The following is a 16,792-nucleotide window of genomic DNA, read 5'->3' as shown; positions in this document are numbered from 1 at the left end:
AGGTGTGGGAAACTGAAACCTACTGGACCAAAACTAACCAGACGAGAATAAACACTAATCCCCTGAAGTGTGTAAACAATCCCTGACGCTATCACCCTGGGGGAAGGTCCATTTTTGGGGTGAGTCACGCATGGGGATTAGCCTGACCATGGGAAATGGCAAACACCCACCCCCAGGGAGCCGTGGTCTCCTCTCTAACGTTGTCACGGGATAAAATGCCGGTAACAGGCGGGCTCGGCCCGCCCCTGAGGGAAGAGCCGCCACCCTCACCGCCTCGCCTGAGGCGGAGAAACGCCCGCCCGGCTGAGGGGGCGATGGCGCCGGGGGGGCCGTGCCGGAAGGGGCCGCGCTGGGCTGGGCTGGGGCGGTGGCGCCCGGCGATTCCATCGGTACCTCCGCGATGCTGCCGCTGCTGTGCCGGGCTCTGGTGGCCGCTGCCTCCCGGCGGGGGACGCGACGCTGCAGCCTGGGCGCCTGCTGCTCCTACCGCCTGCGAGACGCCCGTGAGTGCTGCCGCCGCTTCCCGCGGGGGGCCCGTCCCGGGACAGGCCGGGGCTGCCGTCGCCCCCCCCGCCGGCTGAGGAGAGCGGGTCGCTGCCCCGAGCCCGCTTCGCTCTCCCCGCCCGGCTCTCGTTCCCCCGCCCCGGGGCAGCCCCAGCGCCCGGCTCCCTTCCTGAGGGGGCTGCCGGTGCCGCCAAAGTTTGCGTAGAAGAGGCCGAGTTCAGCCTGGCTTTGTCCGCTGAAACATCAGGAAATGGCAGTAACCGTAACAGTTGTGGTACTTTTGAGGGGTGTTTTTCTCGCCCACCTCTGCCTTACCTGCGTGTTGGTGACCGTGCTCAGGGCGGTGAAGTTTGCCCCTTGCTGAGGAAACCGAGGGGGAAGGTTGTTTAGCAGCCTCTCGTGTGAGTAGCTTGTTAAAAGATCTTATATATATTTTTTTTTTTCTTTCCCCTCGCAAAAAAACCGCAAGCAGTTGTATCTAACGAAGCAGCCGGTAGCACTGTGCTTCAGGATCTCTCCATTTCGGCTTTAAGGGATGGACACGGCACAAAAAAACTTTAATGGGTCATCAATGTTGGGGGGCAGCAGGTGAACAGGTGCTCCCCGTCCACACAGGTCTCCGTTCTGGCTTTAAGAAGAATAAAATCCTGGGGAAACTTCACGCCTCTGCCCTGCTCGTGCCAGCATGAGGTGCCCAAGCTGCCCCCAGAATTGGTAGTTTAGGCCTAATTTTACAGGTGTGAAGATCAGCTGTAGGTCCTGACTGCATAAAGTCGTCTTGGTGCACATCGGTGTGGGTGTTGAGGAGCCCTGCGCCCCCTGCAATGGTGACACCCCGTAGCAGACGTAGGCAAAAGGCCAGCACCTTCAAGAGGCTGGTTTTGCTTTGCAGTGGGAATTATCCTGCGGCTGGTGTGATCTGACATGGCGGAATGGGTGTGTAAGGAAACACGATGTGCTGAGGCTCTGGCAAAGCTGTAAAACAGAAGCCACCTTAAAATCAATTGGCAGTAAAAGGAAAAGAATTTTCTGACAAATACGGGGACAGAATTTCTTTGAGGAGCATTTTGCAAATGAGGGAAGGTATCAGCTCCGTTAAGTCAGATTACTGCGCTTCCCTGTGTGGCTGAGTCATGCAACTGGAATGTATTATTATTTTTTTTTTTTTTAGTTTCCTGTTCATCAGCTGACTTGAATTAGCCTTTGGAGCCAATATGCCAAAGCACTTTCTCTTGCCAAAAAGTTTTGAAGCATTCAGTTGGAAGTTCTGTATCACTCATTAGAGTCTGACTCTCTTCATCATCTTTCAGTGCATCCACTTTGGCAGAGCCCGCTTACCATTCCTGGGGGCACCCGACAGTCTCCTATCAACATCCAGTGGAGAGACAGCGTGTACGACCCCTTTCTGAAGCCTTTGAAAATCAGCTATGACCCAACAACATGTCTTCACATCTGGAACAACGGATATTCATTCCTGGTTGAGTTTGATGATTCTACTGATAAATCAAGTAAGCAAACCTCAGAAAAATCAATTTAATGTCTTACTAATACTTAGGAGAAATATTTGCATGATGTAAGACCACAGCACAGATGTTGAAAATGAATGTACAATAGAAGAATGCTTTACCTAAACATGGGTTTATGGTGATGGGAATTATAATGCAGAAGTTCTATATAGGCCTCCTTGCTCTTACTATATATTTATTACCATGGACATTGTGCACAAATCCTCTGTTGTAGGTTGAAACTTACTCTTACTGCACAAGCCCGAAGGTCCAGCTTTTTGATTAGGTCTCATAATACCAGAGCTTTATCTACATGAGTCAGTCTTCACTCATATGTATATGTATCTGCTTTATTTTAAATGAGATTCCATCATTACACTTTAATAAAGTAATCTGCCACTTACCTCTTTTGCAGTGTTAACAGGTACATTTAATGCATTTGAGGTAATCGGTAGCAAAATGACTTGCAGTTGGAAAGCATACATACTTATCTCAATAAGCTTTTGGAGAATTAAATAATAGTGAGCTGCTACCACAGGGAGCAGGTGCGTGTGTTCCTGTGTTTTAGTGTAAGCAGGGGTCTGTGCATGCAAAATCCAATTATGCATTCCAGCAATTTGTTATGAATAAGTGCACCAACCTGAGCAGCTATTTTTTTTTTAAATGCTCAGTAGAGTCGAGTGACTCAAAATCAAGATATTGCTACCAAATTCCAGATTTCCTCTCCGTTTTTCCTTTTAAAAGTTGACTTTACCAAAGGATATTGCTGGTATTTATAAAGAAGATATTTCGTAAAGGTGGGTGAACTGGTAGCAGTTGCTTGGGGATATTGTGAAGCTCATGATTCATGTTGTTTGCTCAACGTGACCTGGAGGGAAAAACCGAGGGACCTTGGGCAAGTTTGAACCTGTTCGATTCATTTATGTTTAAGGTGACTGCTTACTGTGAGAGATGCTAGAACTTTGTAAGGGATTTAGTAATGCTCTTGGGAAGGAAGCTTCCAGCATGCTAGTAAACAAATGCTTTGTCTCCATGATACCACTGGTTTTGGTTGGTGTTTGGGAAGAAGATGATCGCTGTGATAGGTAATAAAAAAACCAAGTAGTGCCCTTGTGTTCTTACAGTATGAACTGCTATTGCATTAGTGAGGTGGGGTTAGAGGAGAAACTGAGATGGAGACATCACTTATTAACTCATTAGTGATTTTTAACTTACTAGCTCTAGGTTGGTTTTCTTTTAATTTAGCACTTTATACAGCCATACCCCACTATCTGTTGAGGATGCATTCCTGAAAAGTGTTATGATTTACAATTTGATGGATAACAAAGTCATTTTTTTCTGCGAGAACTAGTGTAGTGGAGGAGAATTGCCTGCAGGAATTTAAGAAATCTGCAACATTTAAATACCAGGGACAGTTTTATGACGTAGAGACAAGCATGGGGTGATTAGGACTTTCAGAGGCTGGCTGCTCAGAGCACATCACAGCTCTGCAAGATCTTATCTGCCTCGCCTATGAAACTGAACACTTGGGGTAAATCTTTAAGCGTGGGCGATCTTGCTGCCTCTGGATGGCTGCCTTATCATCATCCTCCTCAAATGAATTAAAGTCAATGAAGGGTGATGACGGTATTCAAGGATCAGTGATAGAACTCCAAAATGACAGAGAAACAACGGATCACGGGGTGTTGCTGGATAAATGGCTAAGTTTTCAAGTGTCTGCCTCTTTTCTCCACCTTTCTTTCTTTACTGTTGCTATTTCTGGTTTTTCTTTCTGCCAGCTTCTGTCTAACAATAGTAGAAATCCAGAGAAGGGAGCTTATGGATAAACAAACAAAAAAAATTGAAAAAAAAAAAAAATCGAAACAAAAGATGAAAAAGAAAAAAATGAAACGTGCATCCAGGATAGACAAAAATGCTGAACTCCTGAGATGAGGCGAAGCAAGACCTGGGCAAAAGACGAAGGTAGTTCTGCCATGGGGTGTTTGCTCATGAGCAGAGCACGAGGATGAAGAGGAAGAGGGTGTGGGGCAGGTATGTACGGAGTGTGGGCCTGGCTGTGCTTGAATCCCATCTGCAGGGAACTGAGGCTGAAACCCAACTAGGGCTACAATAAAAAGCTGATGTGATCCTTTCCCCTGGTGGTTGTTAGAATTCCTTTAAACCATTTTGTTTTGAAATTATCAAGACTGGTAAATTGAGAGGAAATGAAATGGCAAAAAAGTGCGTAAAGGGACTGTAAGTCCCGATTTGTTTCGTGTCACTTTCTTGTGTCCACTATTGGAACCTGATTTTCTACAGGTGTGCCTGTGCCTAACTTTGTGAGGTAAATGCTCAAGTGAATGGGATTATGAACATGATTGTAGTCACTTGGGGATTTGCATCACCGCAGAATCAGGAATGGATGGTGTTAGAGCACAGAAACTTTAATTCTGAAAGATTTGGCAGCGTGGGCCACATCTTCATCCCATCCCCAAAATTCATCTCTCTCCACCATGGTTTGTTTTTTTTTTTTTTTATTGATGGTCAGTATTGCACTTACGTTAAGAGCTCAGAAAATGTCAATTTGCCTAGCTTGTTTTAGCTTATTCCTTTATCACAAGCAGGCCTGTCTAGTTAGGATTTCAAAACTGCTGGCTGGCTTTAAGGGGAGAAAAAAAAGACAAGAAAAGCTCTTAATGCCTCTCATTGTTTTCTCCTTAGCATTAAAATGATTAACTTACTTTCAAAAGTAGTGTTGAGATTATGTACTTTAAACAGTGGTTTGCTATAAAATTTAACCATAAGGTACAGTTAAGTAAAAATTGGCAAATGGGTCTCTGCAGCTACGTGTTTTTTGTTAGCCCTTTGGAAGTAATTCTGGTCTCATTTACCAGATGCCGTGATGTAATAATGGAGACTTTGCAGGATGTTCCTGGTTCAATTAGGAGGCAGTGAGTAAAGCCCAACAGCACACAGAAAACTAGGAACAGACTTTTTCATTCATGTATTTGCAAGATGATGAGAGGCCTTCTGAAATCAGGAGAGTGGACTGAATATTTACCTTCACTCGTGGCTAAAAAGGCCATAAAGCTTCCAGAAACCCAGAATTTTGCCCATAGCCAGACTGTAATTTTAGGTGCTTTGTGGAGTGTAGCGTTAACAGTTTACAGTAGGCACAATGTTAGTGTATTTCTGGCTGTGCAGGAAATCTTTTAACATTGGTTATGCAGTCTGAAAGCTCTGCTGAAGCAGAATGGTATGTTTGGATTTTTGTAACTTGAAAAAAAGAAGCGGAATTAAACTTTTGGCACAATGTACTGATTTTTCTGGCAAAATTGGATTTTCGAAGTCTGGTATTGTCATGGGAAATTTCAATATTTTTCATAGATATTGAGGCTTTGCTGGGATGTCATTTAATAGATCTGTTCATTGCTTTGTCATCATACATGTATTTTCTGGTAAGGCAGTTCTTATATACCTGCTCAAGGAGAAGAGTATAGAATGAAACATGTAATCACCATGACTTTGCCCAACTTGATGTGAATTGGAAAAAAAGTTCCCTTGAGGATGAGGAGAATATTTAGCTTATCTTCAATTGGATATAGGTGATTCAAACTGGAGGGGAAAATTGTGATGTGTTTGCTTGACCAATTTTCTGATAGCAAAGTAAATTGTAAAAGTAGCCAAGCACTAAGGGAATGTTTCAGTTAAGAGAATTGTTCCATCTGATTTTTTTTTTCCTGGACAAATTTATTTCAAGGACAACCTTCTTGTTACTTGTCTGGACAATTCCAAATCATATTTATTAAGATGTGTGTCTTGTTTTGTTTTTTAGTAATCGTTGGAGGTCCCTTGGAAAACCAATACAGGCTGAAGCAGTTCCACTTCCACTGGGGAGCTATAAACGAGTGGGGTTCAGAGCACACAGTTGACAGCAAATTTTACCCGGCCGAGGTACAAGATAAAACACTGAACAGTGCAAATATTTGTGGGGACAGAAGGCTTGGGCTATGAATACACTACGTGCCAGAAAACCCCCAATTTGCAGAATTGCAGCTTACTGCTAAGGGTCAGACCTGGTAGGTGCCACACCTCATCTGCTGCTGTATTACTAAGCTCATCTTCATGGTATTTTCTGGAGAAGAACACAATCTTAAAATTGAACGGTGTCTCCCTTACTGAAAGTTTCAATAATGTTTCTTCTCCCCAAATGTCCCCAGGGGGTGGACAAGCTGATGGCAGCAAAGTATTGTTGCTATTCCAGCTCTGGCTGGATGGGGTGGCACAACTCTGCTTGTCCTTCCTCCTTTGGAAGGGGAAAAGGACGAGACATAAAGCAAACTAAGAGCACAGCCAGGTCTTAATGAGCTCTCAGGTCTCAGCTAATGGGGTGCAGATCAGGTGGACAGCAAATGTGGAGGTAAATGTGCAAGCTCAGATCTCAATTTAAAAACAAAACAAACATGCTTTACCTCTGAGCTGCAATAGTGAAAAGTTCACAAGAGGTGTAGGATCTCCCAGTCCTTACTGCTGTAAAATCGCTTGTTTATTATTACTAAACACTTGCAAAGAAACAAATCGCATGTTAAATACTACTTTCAAAAAATATTTAAAGAGAAAATGGAAGATCATTTAATTCTCGCACCCACACCTGTAACTCAAGGAGCCTGGTCCTGCTTTCTATACAATAACTGTCTTGTGTATGTGACCCCTGAGCTGTGGCTGATATTAGAGAGTTTATTCTAGTCATCAACAAGTTTTTGTTTGTTTCTTTAAGTCATTACAATAATATACAGCAGAGTTCTATGGTAATATAGTGGTTATCATCACCACTTTATTTTCTGTTTTCAACTTGTAAGCAATTATTAAAGTAGCAAAACTTTTGTGACTAAGTAGCTACTAAGGTAGAAAGAGAGTCAATAGAAAACATGGGGCAAATGGGAAAAATGCAGATTAAATTGCTCAGAGAGGAAAGTATGACAGGTATAAATACACAGTGAAATGCCAAAGATGGAGAACTTGAAAAATGCTTATTGCTTATTTTTGAGATGTTTATCTCCTGTTAATGTGTTCATAATGATACCTGTCAGTTTGGCAAGATATTTATTACCAGCAAGACTGTATGGCTGAGTTTTGGGGCTGCTGTTGGCTATCTGGGGAATACACAAAACCCCTCAGAGGGCTGCTTGGGCTGGATTCTGAGCAATGCAGAGGAACGTTGTGTTAAGTGCAGGAGAATGTTTCTCAGCAGAACAGCATTCTCTGTTCTTCCTGCTCAGAGACACAAGGGACCTTCACTTCCAGGCACACTAAGCTTTTTTGTGCCTTTAACCAGCATCCTTGCAATCAGTTTCCCACATAGGAAATTCCTTTCTTATGTGTAAAATACAGTTTATGGTTCTTTGGCTATTGTTTCAAAAAAAAAAAAGCGAAGTATAATTATTTTCCAATAAACTCTCAGTGCTCATTTTTGTGGCGTGTCATTTCTCAGGTGGCTTGCTGCGGTGTCTCAAATTGCCAGAGACCAAAAGTAGCAAAGAACAGAAGTCATGTGCATGTGTAGATTTCTCATTCATTTCTATTTCAGTTGCATTTGGTACACTGGAATGCTGTTGCGTACCCAACTTTTGAAGAAGCTGTAATGGAAGGCAATGGCTTGGCTGTTATTGCAGTGTTTTTAAAGGTAATTTCACCTTGTGTAATAAGCTGTAATGATGCCTTTTTCTTTTCATTTTGTTAAAACCGATTTAAGACAAAATAGTTCTAGATTGTTGTTGTTTTAAAAAAATACTGATTAAGGTAGATATGTAGAATATCAGCTTAACGATTCTCTGACTCCCACCTGTCTTTGCAGCTGGGAGCACATCATGAAGGGCTGCAGACACTGGTTGATGCCTTGCCAGCAATTAAACACAAGGTAGGTATTTAAGTGTCCCACCACTTGTCACTCGGCATAGCTAATGCAGTCATTCAACACAAAAAATACTTGGAGAAGAGCAAAACATGACCAAATGCTTCCTTCCCTGAATGTCAGTAGGGGGCCTGATTGACACCTTGGGTGTAACTGTCGATTATACTGGGGGGAAGCTCATTTTTAAGGAGGAATTGTATCCTTCAAGCTTTCCAAACCTCTTGGTTTAAGAAATGATGCCCTTAGAAGGGCATTCACATGTTTAATGCTTGTTCTCTCAGGAGCCTGCCCTTCCAATTCCATGGAAACATGTCACTGGGTTAGTTTGTTATGGTGTTTAACTGGAAGGAGCTTTCTGTGCTGTGTAAAGTGGTAGTTTATTTCTTGTGCAGTTAAGGCTTTCTTTTTTTTTTTTTGCCTGATCTTCGAAGGGGAGATTATTTTTTGCCTTTTTTTAAAACAGTAAATTTTCTGCTGGGGGAATGGGACTCTTTCTTCATAGCTGAGTTCTGCCAGGAGAGGGAGCGCTGGGTCTCTTGGTAGTGCTCAAAAGCAGCTCATGCTCCTTTAGGTGCCGGTTCCTTTGTGAAAGTACACACAAAAAATACACGCCGTGAACTTCGGTGGCTTGTAAGCACATCCAGGTGAAGTTGCTGTGCCATTGTTTATCGTAGTAAGGATTTTTTTTTAATCTAAAAAAACCCGATATTTATGGCAGTGCAGTGAAAACTCTGCTACGTAAATGCCAAACAAGTCAATTTAGTGCTAAAAAACCTACAAAAATCTGTGAATATACATCCATTATGAGAGTATATTTTACAGTGTATGAATTTGAAAGAAAGTAAAGTGAGGAGCTTTTAAAGAAAAAAAAAGAGTAGTTTCAAACGTTAGGCTCATCAAGCTGGTTAGGCTCATCAAGCTGCGTGTGGACTGCTCCAAAAGGGATCTCATTTCCAAAGGGTGTCAGTCACCCAGCAACTCCTCAGCACTTGATTTAAAAAGAGACAAGGAACCTTTGTTCCCTCCTCAGCGTTATCACTGACTTCAGCAGCAAACCCTGAGAAAGGTCACCCTGGTGAGGAGGAAGAAGGTCGGACAATGCCCATTTGATGGCCTTGACCTTCCTCTCTCATGTGACGCTTGAAAGTTCCCATCTAGAATCTCTTGTCCAACTCCCTGGTTTTAGAAAATTCTTTATTGTGACATTTCTTAGTGGGAAACTGGTAAAGCCTATCTAAGGAAAACCGGCATTTTTCCTTTCCTACATTGGCAGCATATCCTGGAAATAACCCAGGCGTAAAATGTTTGTGTAGGAAATTGTGGGCTCTGAAGCTCCCACCTGCTGGCTGGTGTCTCACTTGTGGGAGAGCACGTTCCAGAGACACGAATACTTGACGTGATTTAAATAAAATTTTAGTCCTCTTCCCTTTCCTCGCTGCCTAAAGTCATGTGTTGAAAAGTAAAAGCACTGTTGTTTGCAGTCTATTAGTATATCTGGCAGAACTACCTGAACTTATTCCACCATTTATTCTTTCTTTTTCCTGTTTGCTTTCAGCTCCCACAAAGACATAGTCAGTTGTTCCTTCGCACTCCTTGTTTCTTCTGCACTGAATTCCTAATGGCTGTTGAGGACAACAGAAATATTTAAATTTTGTCTACTCATTAACTGCCTCCTGTGCCTCAAACCCAGCTTACCAATTTTGTGCATGTTTATGGGGGTTTAAATTATTATTTTATGTAGATCATTATTAGTATTCACAATAACTAGTTTTTCAGATGCATGCATAACATGTACAGTGTTTCATCTCATTGTTAAGATCTCCCTAAATCTTCTGTCTTTTTTTTTTTTTTAAAACCCAAAATTTATAAAAATAAATTCTTTCTGGGATTTAGGACACTGTGATCGAGTTCGATGTCTTTGATCCCACCTGTTTGATTCCTTCATGCCCTGATTATTGGACCTATGCGGGCTCCTTGACTACTCCCCCGCTTACCGAATCGGTCACGTGGATTATCAAGAAGAAGCCAATAGAGGTTGATGAGAATCAGGTAAATCTCGTGCATTTGTTTCAAATCATGCCATACCTGTTTGGCTGCTGCCGTGGACGGGGAGATGCACACAAGTAGTTCCTTACCAGCACCAGTAATTCACTGCGAATACACAGAGATCAGTGGCTGTAGTCATGTTTATACTCAGCTGTATTGTCCTTGAATTCCTTTTTTTCAATTCCAAAGGTTTCAGCAAATGTTTGCATTACAGAAGTTATTTCAAGTGGAGGAGTTTGTGGTCAATAGTCTTTTTTGACACCAGCCCAAACTTGCCACCATATGCCCTCTACTGCTTTTAATTTTAGAACTTCATGTTATTCCTTGGTAGGTGTAGAGACAAGTAGGAAATGGTCAGAAGGAGGACTCATTGGAATTGCACTGAAATTGTGTTTTTTGTTGGAAGTTTTCGGGATTTTTCTTTTGGTCTATTCGAAGAAGTGGAGTATTTTGAGGGGCATTACAGCATGGGACAAGTTTTGGAGAGTGGTGCAAACCAAGTAGGAATGAACAACCCCCAAAAATCTACTATTTTTTCATGGTTTAAGAGGCACAAAAAGTTACCTGTGCACTGTCCCTGTTTTTTTGATGCTTTGACCAATAAGTGTGAGTCCAATGACATGAGGCAAAATACTGATTTTTTTTTTTTTTTTTTTTTTTATAAACACAACGTTAGCATGGAGCTAATCCATCCAGAAGGTCATGCTCCAAACAAACACTAACTCAAGAACAGGCATGTTCGTGATCTTCATGGTTCAGTTTACCTAAAGGAACAGGACGGGAAGAACTGAAGACTGTTAACAGAGCAGAGAGAACTGAATGCCTAGTGTGTCATTCTTATTTTCAATTTAAACTTTTTCTCTTTTTTTTTCTTGGCTCTTCACTCTCATTCTTTTATGGCATAGAAAGACTTATAGTTTACTTAACACTGTCACGCCCTTGTGAGCATTAAAAGCTGATCTGCTGCATACTTGTTTTAATCCCCAGCTATAAACCTCAGAGAACAACAACTATGTAGATTCTTGCTTGTTGAGGTTCCCTCTTTTCTGCATGCCAGTATATACATGTCTGAATAAAATAACAGAATTCCAGGAAAGGTGTAAATTAAGAAAGTCGGAGAGGTTTGTTTAAATACGGCGTATGTTCCCGTATTTGAATGGGAATTGTTTCAGTCTCAGCTGTTGCTAGATTTGAGATTTAGTTTGCCTAAAGATGGCAGGTGACTGACAATTCATCTTCTACATTGATATGGATGATGGTGTAATCTTTACCAGCAGGTGACAAAGAAGTGCCAGAAGTTCATGCTAAAATTTCTCAGAATGCAAATGTAATAATACTTTTATTTATTTTTTTTTTCAAGCATGAATGATTGTGTTTTGTTGTGAACTCCACTAATTCTGTAGTTAGTAAAGTGGCAAAATTGGACATTTCTCCTCCTCAGCTGGAGGCGTTTCGGATGCTGCTCTTCACGTCAGATGGTGAAGAAGAGAAGAGGATGGTTGACAACTTCCGCCCTCTTCAGCCCTTGATGAACCGAACCGTCCGTTCATCCTTCCAGCGCAGACATCTCTTGGACGCTGAAGTTCAGCCCAAGGACCGTGCTGAGCAGGTCAGGCCATAGCCGGCCCATGAAGTGTCAGTCCAGGCTGCAATACCTGGATGTCACTGATCTTTTTTACATCTTTTTCCTTTTTCCGCAGTGTATGTGCGCTGTACGGTGTCACAGCCAGCCGGTTTCTGTTCTGCTAGGTGCCATTTGGCTTTCAGTAGAGAAGCTGTGGGGTTTTTTTTAGTTTTGCTTTATTTTGGAAATAATATTAACCCTTTACAAATTGGCTTGCTTTAAAGCAGAGATGAATAAGGAATTACTTTGACAGTTAAAGGAAAAATAAGGGCAGGAGATCTTTTCTCCTACCTCTTTTCTGAATTGTTCGGTGTCTCCTCAAATGTTCTCTCAGTGACTTGGGTGAATTAATAATCCCAACTAAAAACATGTTAGCAAGCAGGATGTGTGAAGAAGTGAAAAGTATTAATACTGATCAGGTCCTTTTGTGGAATTGTTTCAGAGGTTTGGGAAGAGAACTAGTTTCTCTGCTCACATACACAGAGACATTTTATCTTCCTTTTTCCTTGGTGCTTAGGATGACGAGAAGGAAAAAAATTCCTTACAGAATCGAACCTCTTTCCATTCTCTTGACTGCATGACCCATGTTTGATATGGATGTCACAGAATGTCTGCTCTGACAAAACCACAAGCCAGAAGACTTTTTCTAAAACCTTGTAACAGATGCAGAAGCTTTTAGCTTTGGCAGCTTTTACTTTTCTGTATTCATAATGTGCCAGGAGAAGAGAGATGAAGAGAATGCACCAGTATCTCAGGACTGGCAAGAGCAGTAAATTAGGCAAAAATGTCCAGTTGATTCCAGGAAATGGATCACATCAAAGGAAAGCAAAATTAGATAAAGCCCAGCTGACCCTCCCAATGGTATTTGTGGGGGGGAAAAAAAAAAATCTGAAACCTAATCCAGTGCTAGGACAGTATGGACAAAATGCAGCATTCACATACTTGAAGTCTTTTTTTCAGTAACTCATAAAGCACCAGTGCACTCTCTTCAAAGTTTTGTCTTTTGTACTTTTCTTACAAGAAGAGTTGTCTTGCGTCAGGACAACTGGGGACTACGTTGTGTTATAGCACCTTATGGTAACCAAGTGAAGTGGTGGTTGAAATTGATTTGTGGACCAGACAAAGTTGTTGTGTAAGCTGCCAGCTGTGGAGCCTTACCCAAGAGGGAGGGTCCCATTGCCACAAGTATTATCTACCTCTGAAGGATACTATTATACTACTACCCTGTTTCCCTGAAAATAAGACAGGGTCAGTATTAATTTTTGCTCCAGAAGATACATTTTTTACATGTATAGCTGCCTGGACGCTATTTAAATTGACTTTTTAATGAACAGTAACTAGGGCATATTTTTGGAGTAGGGCTTATATTTCGAGCATCCTCAAAAATCCTGTAAAATCATGCTAGGGCTTATTTTCAGGGTAGGTCTTATTTTCGAGGAAACAGGGTACTAGACGTAATTTTCTCTGGAGCACCTTTCTCACTGGCATTTTACGCTTTACTATATTTAAGCGTGCCCGTGCATGAAATTTATGTACCAAATGTCTGGTCAGGTTTTCTGAGGAGGAGCAGGTCTGTCTGTAAGCTCATGATGCGATTTCGATTGATTGTATTTGAGGAATCTTGGAGAACAGATGGTCCTTGCTCTGCATCTGCCGGTGAGCAAGGTCACTGGTTGCTGCTGTGATTCAGCACAAGTGATGCCAGCACGCTAGCTCAGAACTTCAGAATCAATACTTCTTATTTTTTAAGCCCAAACGTTCAGTTTAAAAGCACTTTAACACTTTTTTTGTGTGACCCTGATGATTTTAAGGCTTTTCAATGTTCTTGTTGAAGCAATGAAGCACCCAGGTCCTGCCTTTGCTTCCCTAATCGCTCTACCTCAGGCTGTTGTTATGTTGCAGGAGTTGTGCCTTTCTCCCTTGGCAGTTTGAAATGTACCCCCTGAACCTTAGAATGACTCTGTGTGGTAAATGTAAGAAAATTTCTTTTCTGTCTCCATGTAGCCTACTTATTTTTACTGTGTGGTGTATTCCATGTGGCAGGATCTATCTTCAGATTCATTACCATCTTGGATGGACTCTGTAGAACTATACAACCTATATGAACTCGGTTGAACTGTATTTGGCATCATCAGACAGACTTTTCACTGTGTTACTAATCTGCAGAGTCACATCAGTGATGGTTTTGCCAGAGAACGACAGGTTCGAAAATAAATTTTGGAAGGGACGTCTGCAGTTCTGGCACCAGGAAAATAATTCTTTTACGTTCTGCCTGAGTGTCCTTGACCTAGTTGTGGTTAAGCTGGAGGTTTTCAATCAGCGTGTTCTTGCAAACGCTGTTCTGAGGAGGACCCTGTAGAAAGATGGCAGTGATGCAGAACGGGCTCAGATCTTGTCTGTCTTTGAGATTTTTGCTACTCATTGTTAGTGGTTAGGAAAAAATGTAATATAAAGTCATCTTAATGTTGCCTTTACATTTAAAAATATAGATGACTAAGCTACCTGTAGGTAGCCTGCATCAAAATATTAAACTACTGCCTTATAAATACTGAATACAGTAGAGAGGACTGAAATAGGCTCTGTCAGATCAGTGAAAAGCCACCCGTTTGTTTTATTGATGAAGACTTAAAAGTATGAAGGGAACAGCGTGTTTAATTTGGATCAGTTTGAGTTACCAGCTAAAAACATACATGAAAATTAAATGTGCTTGAAGTTGCATGTTAAGACAGCTTTTCTGAATTAGTGTATAATCTCTTATATAAAAGGCAGTGTTTTCTTGGGGCTATCAGTTTAAGTTCTTAAAAACAAGCAAACTATCCTGCCTGTCCTACCTGAATGGGTCTTTGAAAAGGCTTCATGCAATTGCTCCAAGTTTTTTAGCTGCCTTGATAATTTCCACTGAGTTTTTGTGTACCTCTGATCCCCTGAGCTTGTTTCACTAGTTAATGTATCTTTCCTAGCATATGCAAATACAAAATACACCTTTTGTTCTTAGGGTACTACTGTGGTGTAAATGTTTTTTCTCCAGATGTTTGATAATGCCGTAGTTGTGCTTATACCCAACTGAGTTCTCCATGGTCAGGTTTGCTCCACTGAATCAATTTTTCTCCTAGTTGCGTGAATCTCTTTTTAAGATGCTCACCACCGTGCATCCATCAAAGGTAGTGTTGAATATTCTCTTTTCAGTGATCTATTTAAAATTCTCATAGAGGTTTACTTATTTTGTTAAAAGTATAGTCATGGAGGCTTTGGAGAATAAATGTATTATCCATTCATATGGTTAATAAGCTATACTCCATACATATTTAGATAAAATCACATCTGAAGATACTTACATGAAATGAATACATTTTAATCTTTAGCACTGATAGTTTCAAATATCTGAAAACAGGGTCAACATAGAAAATATAACTCGACTGCATTACAAAAATAAGCCTTACAGGGATTGTCTGTTACAGTTTTTTTGCTGCTTTTTTGAGTCTTACATTTATGTCATAGTGTTTTAGCAGCTCTGGGTAAGGCAGACAGTATCTCAGTTGCAGAGTGGATTCTTGCTGAAATTAGCAGGCTGGAAATGAACAGAAAGGGGTTTTTTGTTTGTTTGTTTTAACTTTTATGTTATAATAACTGTACTGGCCTTGCAAAAGCTAACTTAAAGAAAAATAATTCTGTTTACCTGCACATGTATGTGAAACAGGAGACGGGATATAATTCTTTCGCCTTATTCTCTCAGTTACTTGGGGATGTGGGGGGAATGATTTGATTGTTGGACTTGAGCTAATATTTCTAATGATTTTGCACAACTAAGTGAAAGTCTCTTTGAAAGGTCTCTGCATAGGAATCTTTAGGCTCTTCTTTTAGGTGGTAAAATACAAAAGAGTCAGAGCACACGCTGGTATTTGTCCTTGCACAGTAGTCACTTCCATCACTTAATACTGTGCTGGGAGGTGTTCCTGGGGCAGCAAGTACTAGGAATTAAAGACTAATCAAAATAATTTAGAGGGCAGCTTATAGAGATGGGAATAGAAGGCTTTTGAGCATGGATCTGCACTCGTGTTGGTCTGACTTCCAGCTGCCTTTCAGTATTTCTGTTAAATATCGCTCTTCTCAGAAGTCTCGTTCTTGGCGACTTCATAGTTGGAGCGACTTCATTTGGTGTGTTGAGTGTTTGATCCGTATTCCGGCATTCCAGAACTCTCATACCCAGGCACCTCAGGTGTTCGTCAGCACGTGTCCCTGGCCAGGCTTTTATTCTCTTCTGTCGCCACGGCTTCAATTGGTATTTTTAAAAGTCTGACGGGAGTGTATCTTTTGGCTATGAAAGCCATAGCAATGGAGAATGTTTTGATCTCAGAAAAACCTGCTGGGTTTTAGAATACTGGAATTCTACCTGGTTTACTTTTGAGGAAGGGTCCCATTTTTCTGCTCAAATCCATAGGCAATAGTGCTGGCATTAAAATCTGAATGCCTTGATTTTTGAATGTCTTAACTGGTATTTCTTGGCACATCTTTGCGTTTTTCTTTGTGCAACTTGTTTACGTGGCAGTTGTTGCATTGCGTATTTTAATATATGTTATCTGCCTAACCATAATTTACTGAAATAATTGTCTTTGCAGACAAAATATGTAACAGGGAATGTCTTTTGTTCTCCTGGGATACAGGCCTTTGTCCTCAGTTTTTACCTGATGTAAAGAAACTTGTAGTTTTAAACTGTTAAATTAGTGTGAGACCATCCAATAAAGAAACACAGAGAAACCTGTGTCTGTATCTCATTGTATAATTAAGCTCTCCAAGTTAAAAGGCAGATTTTCTGTCAGGAAAATAACACAATTCCTCCTTGAGAATGAACCAGTTCATTAGGAGTGGAGTCTAATCAGATGTCAGACATTCTGTGATACTTAAAAGCGATGAAAGACTCTGCTGAACTGTATTATAATTGGAATGAAAGAACAATGATCTCTCTGTTGCCGCTGCACTGACGGAAGGATATCTAATTATTTCTTACATTCAGCTAGATGCAACATGTCGTCTAGAATGGGATTCCAGATTTTGAGGATCTTTGCTAAACTACTTTGTTTAACACTGATCATTAAGCTCAACCTGTCAACTAAGCTCCTTTTTCTGTGGCGTAATTGGTCTTGATAAAACCAAGTGTTGATCTGATGTGTGGTGTAACTCAAGAGTTTCACATTTAGTGGTTGTGGCTACAAAAATCTTATATAA

At 41.2% G+C, this 16,792-nt stretch overlaps 1 protein-coding gene across 1 annotated transcript; it reads left to right on the top strand.

Annotated features, from left to right (window-relative positions):
• The first annotated feature begins 349 nt into the window (after positions 1-349).
• Positions 350-16,305, top strand: CA5A (carbonic anhydrase 5A). The gene is made up of 7 exons (XM_065641144.1): positions 350-503; positions 1,815-2,012; positions 5,824-5,942; positions 7,576-7,671; positions 7,843-7,905; positions 9,793-9,948; positions 11,387-16,305. Exons 1-7 carry the CDS (start codon positions 401-403, stop codon positions 11,564-11,566), a joined length of 915 nt encoding a protein of 304 aa, XP_065497216.1. The 5' UTR covers positions 350-400; the 3' UTR covers positions 11,567-16,305.
• Positions 16,306-16,792: the final 487 nt, after the last annotated feature.

This window comes from Caloenas nicobarica, chromosome 9, assembly GCF_036013445.1.
Source record: "Caloenas nicobarica isolate bCalNic1 chromosome 9, bCalNic1.hap1, whole genome shotgun sequence".
Lineage (NCBI taxonomy): Eukaryota > Metazoa > Chordata > Aves > Columbiformes > Columbidae > Caloenas > Caloenas nicobarica.
The sequence above is the reverse complement of the archived record's forward strand: the minus strand, read 5'-3'. Positions and strand labels throughout refer to the sequence as shown.

Excerpts from the sequence above, each read along its gene's own strand:
- CA5A (XM_065641144.1), top strand. The coding sequence starts at position 401 with ATGCTGCCGCTGCTGTGCCGGGCTCTGGTGGCCGCTGCCTCCCGGCGG. Across the intron at positions 2,013-5,823 it reads TGATTCTACTGATAAATCAA|TAATCGTTGGAGGTCCCTTG; the intron begins GTAAGCAAACCT and ends TTTGTTTTTTAG. Across the intron at positions 7,672-7,842 it reads TTATTGCAGTGTTTTTAAAG|CTGGGAGCACATCATGAAGG; the intron begins GTAATTTCACCT and ends CTGTCTTTGCAG.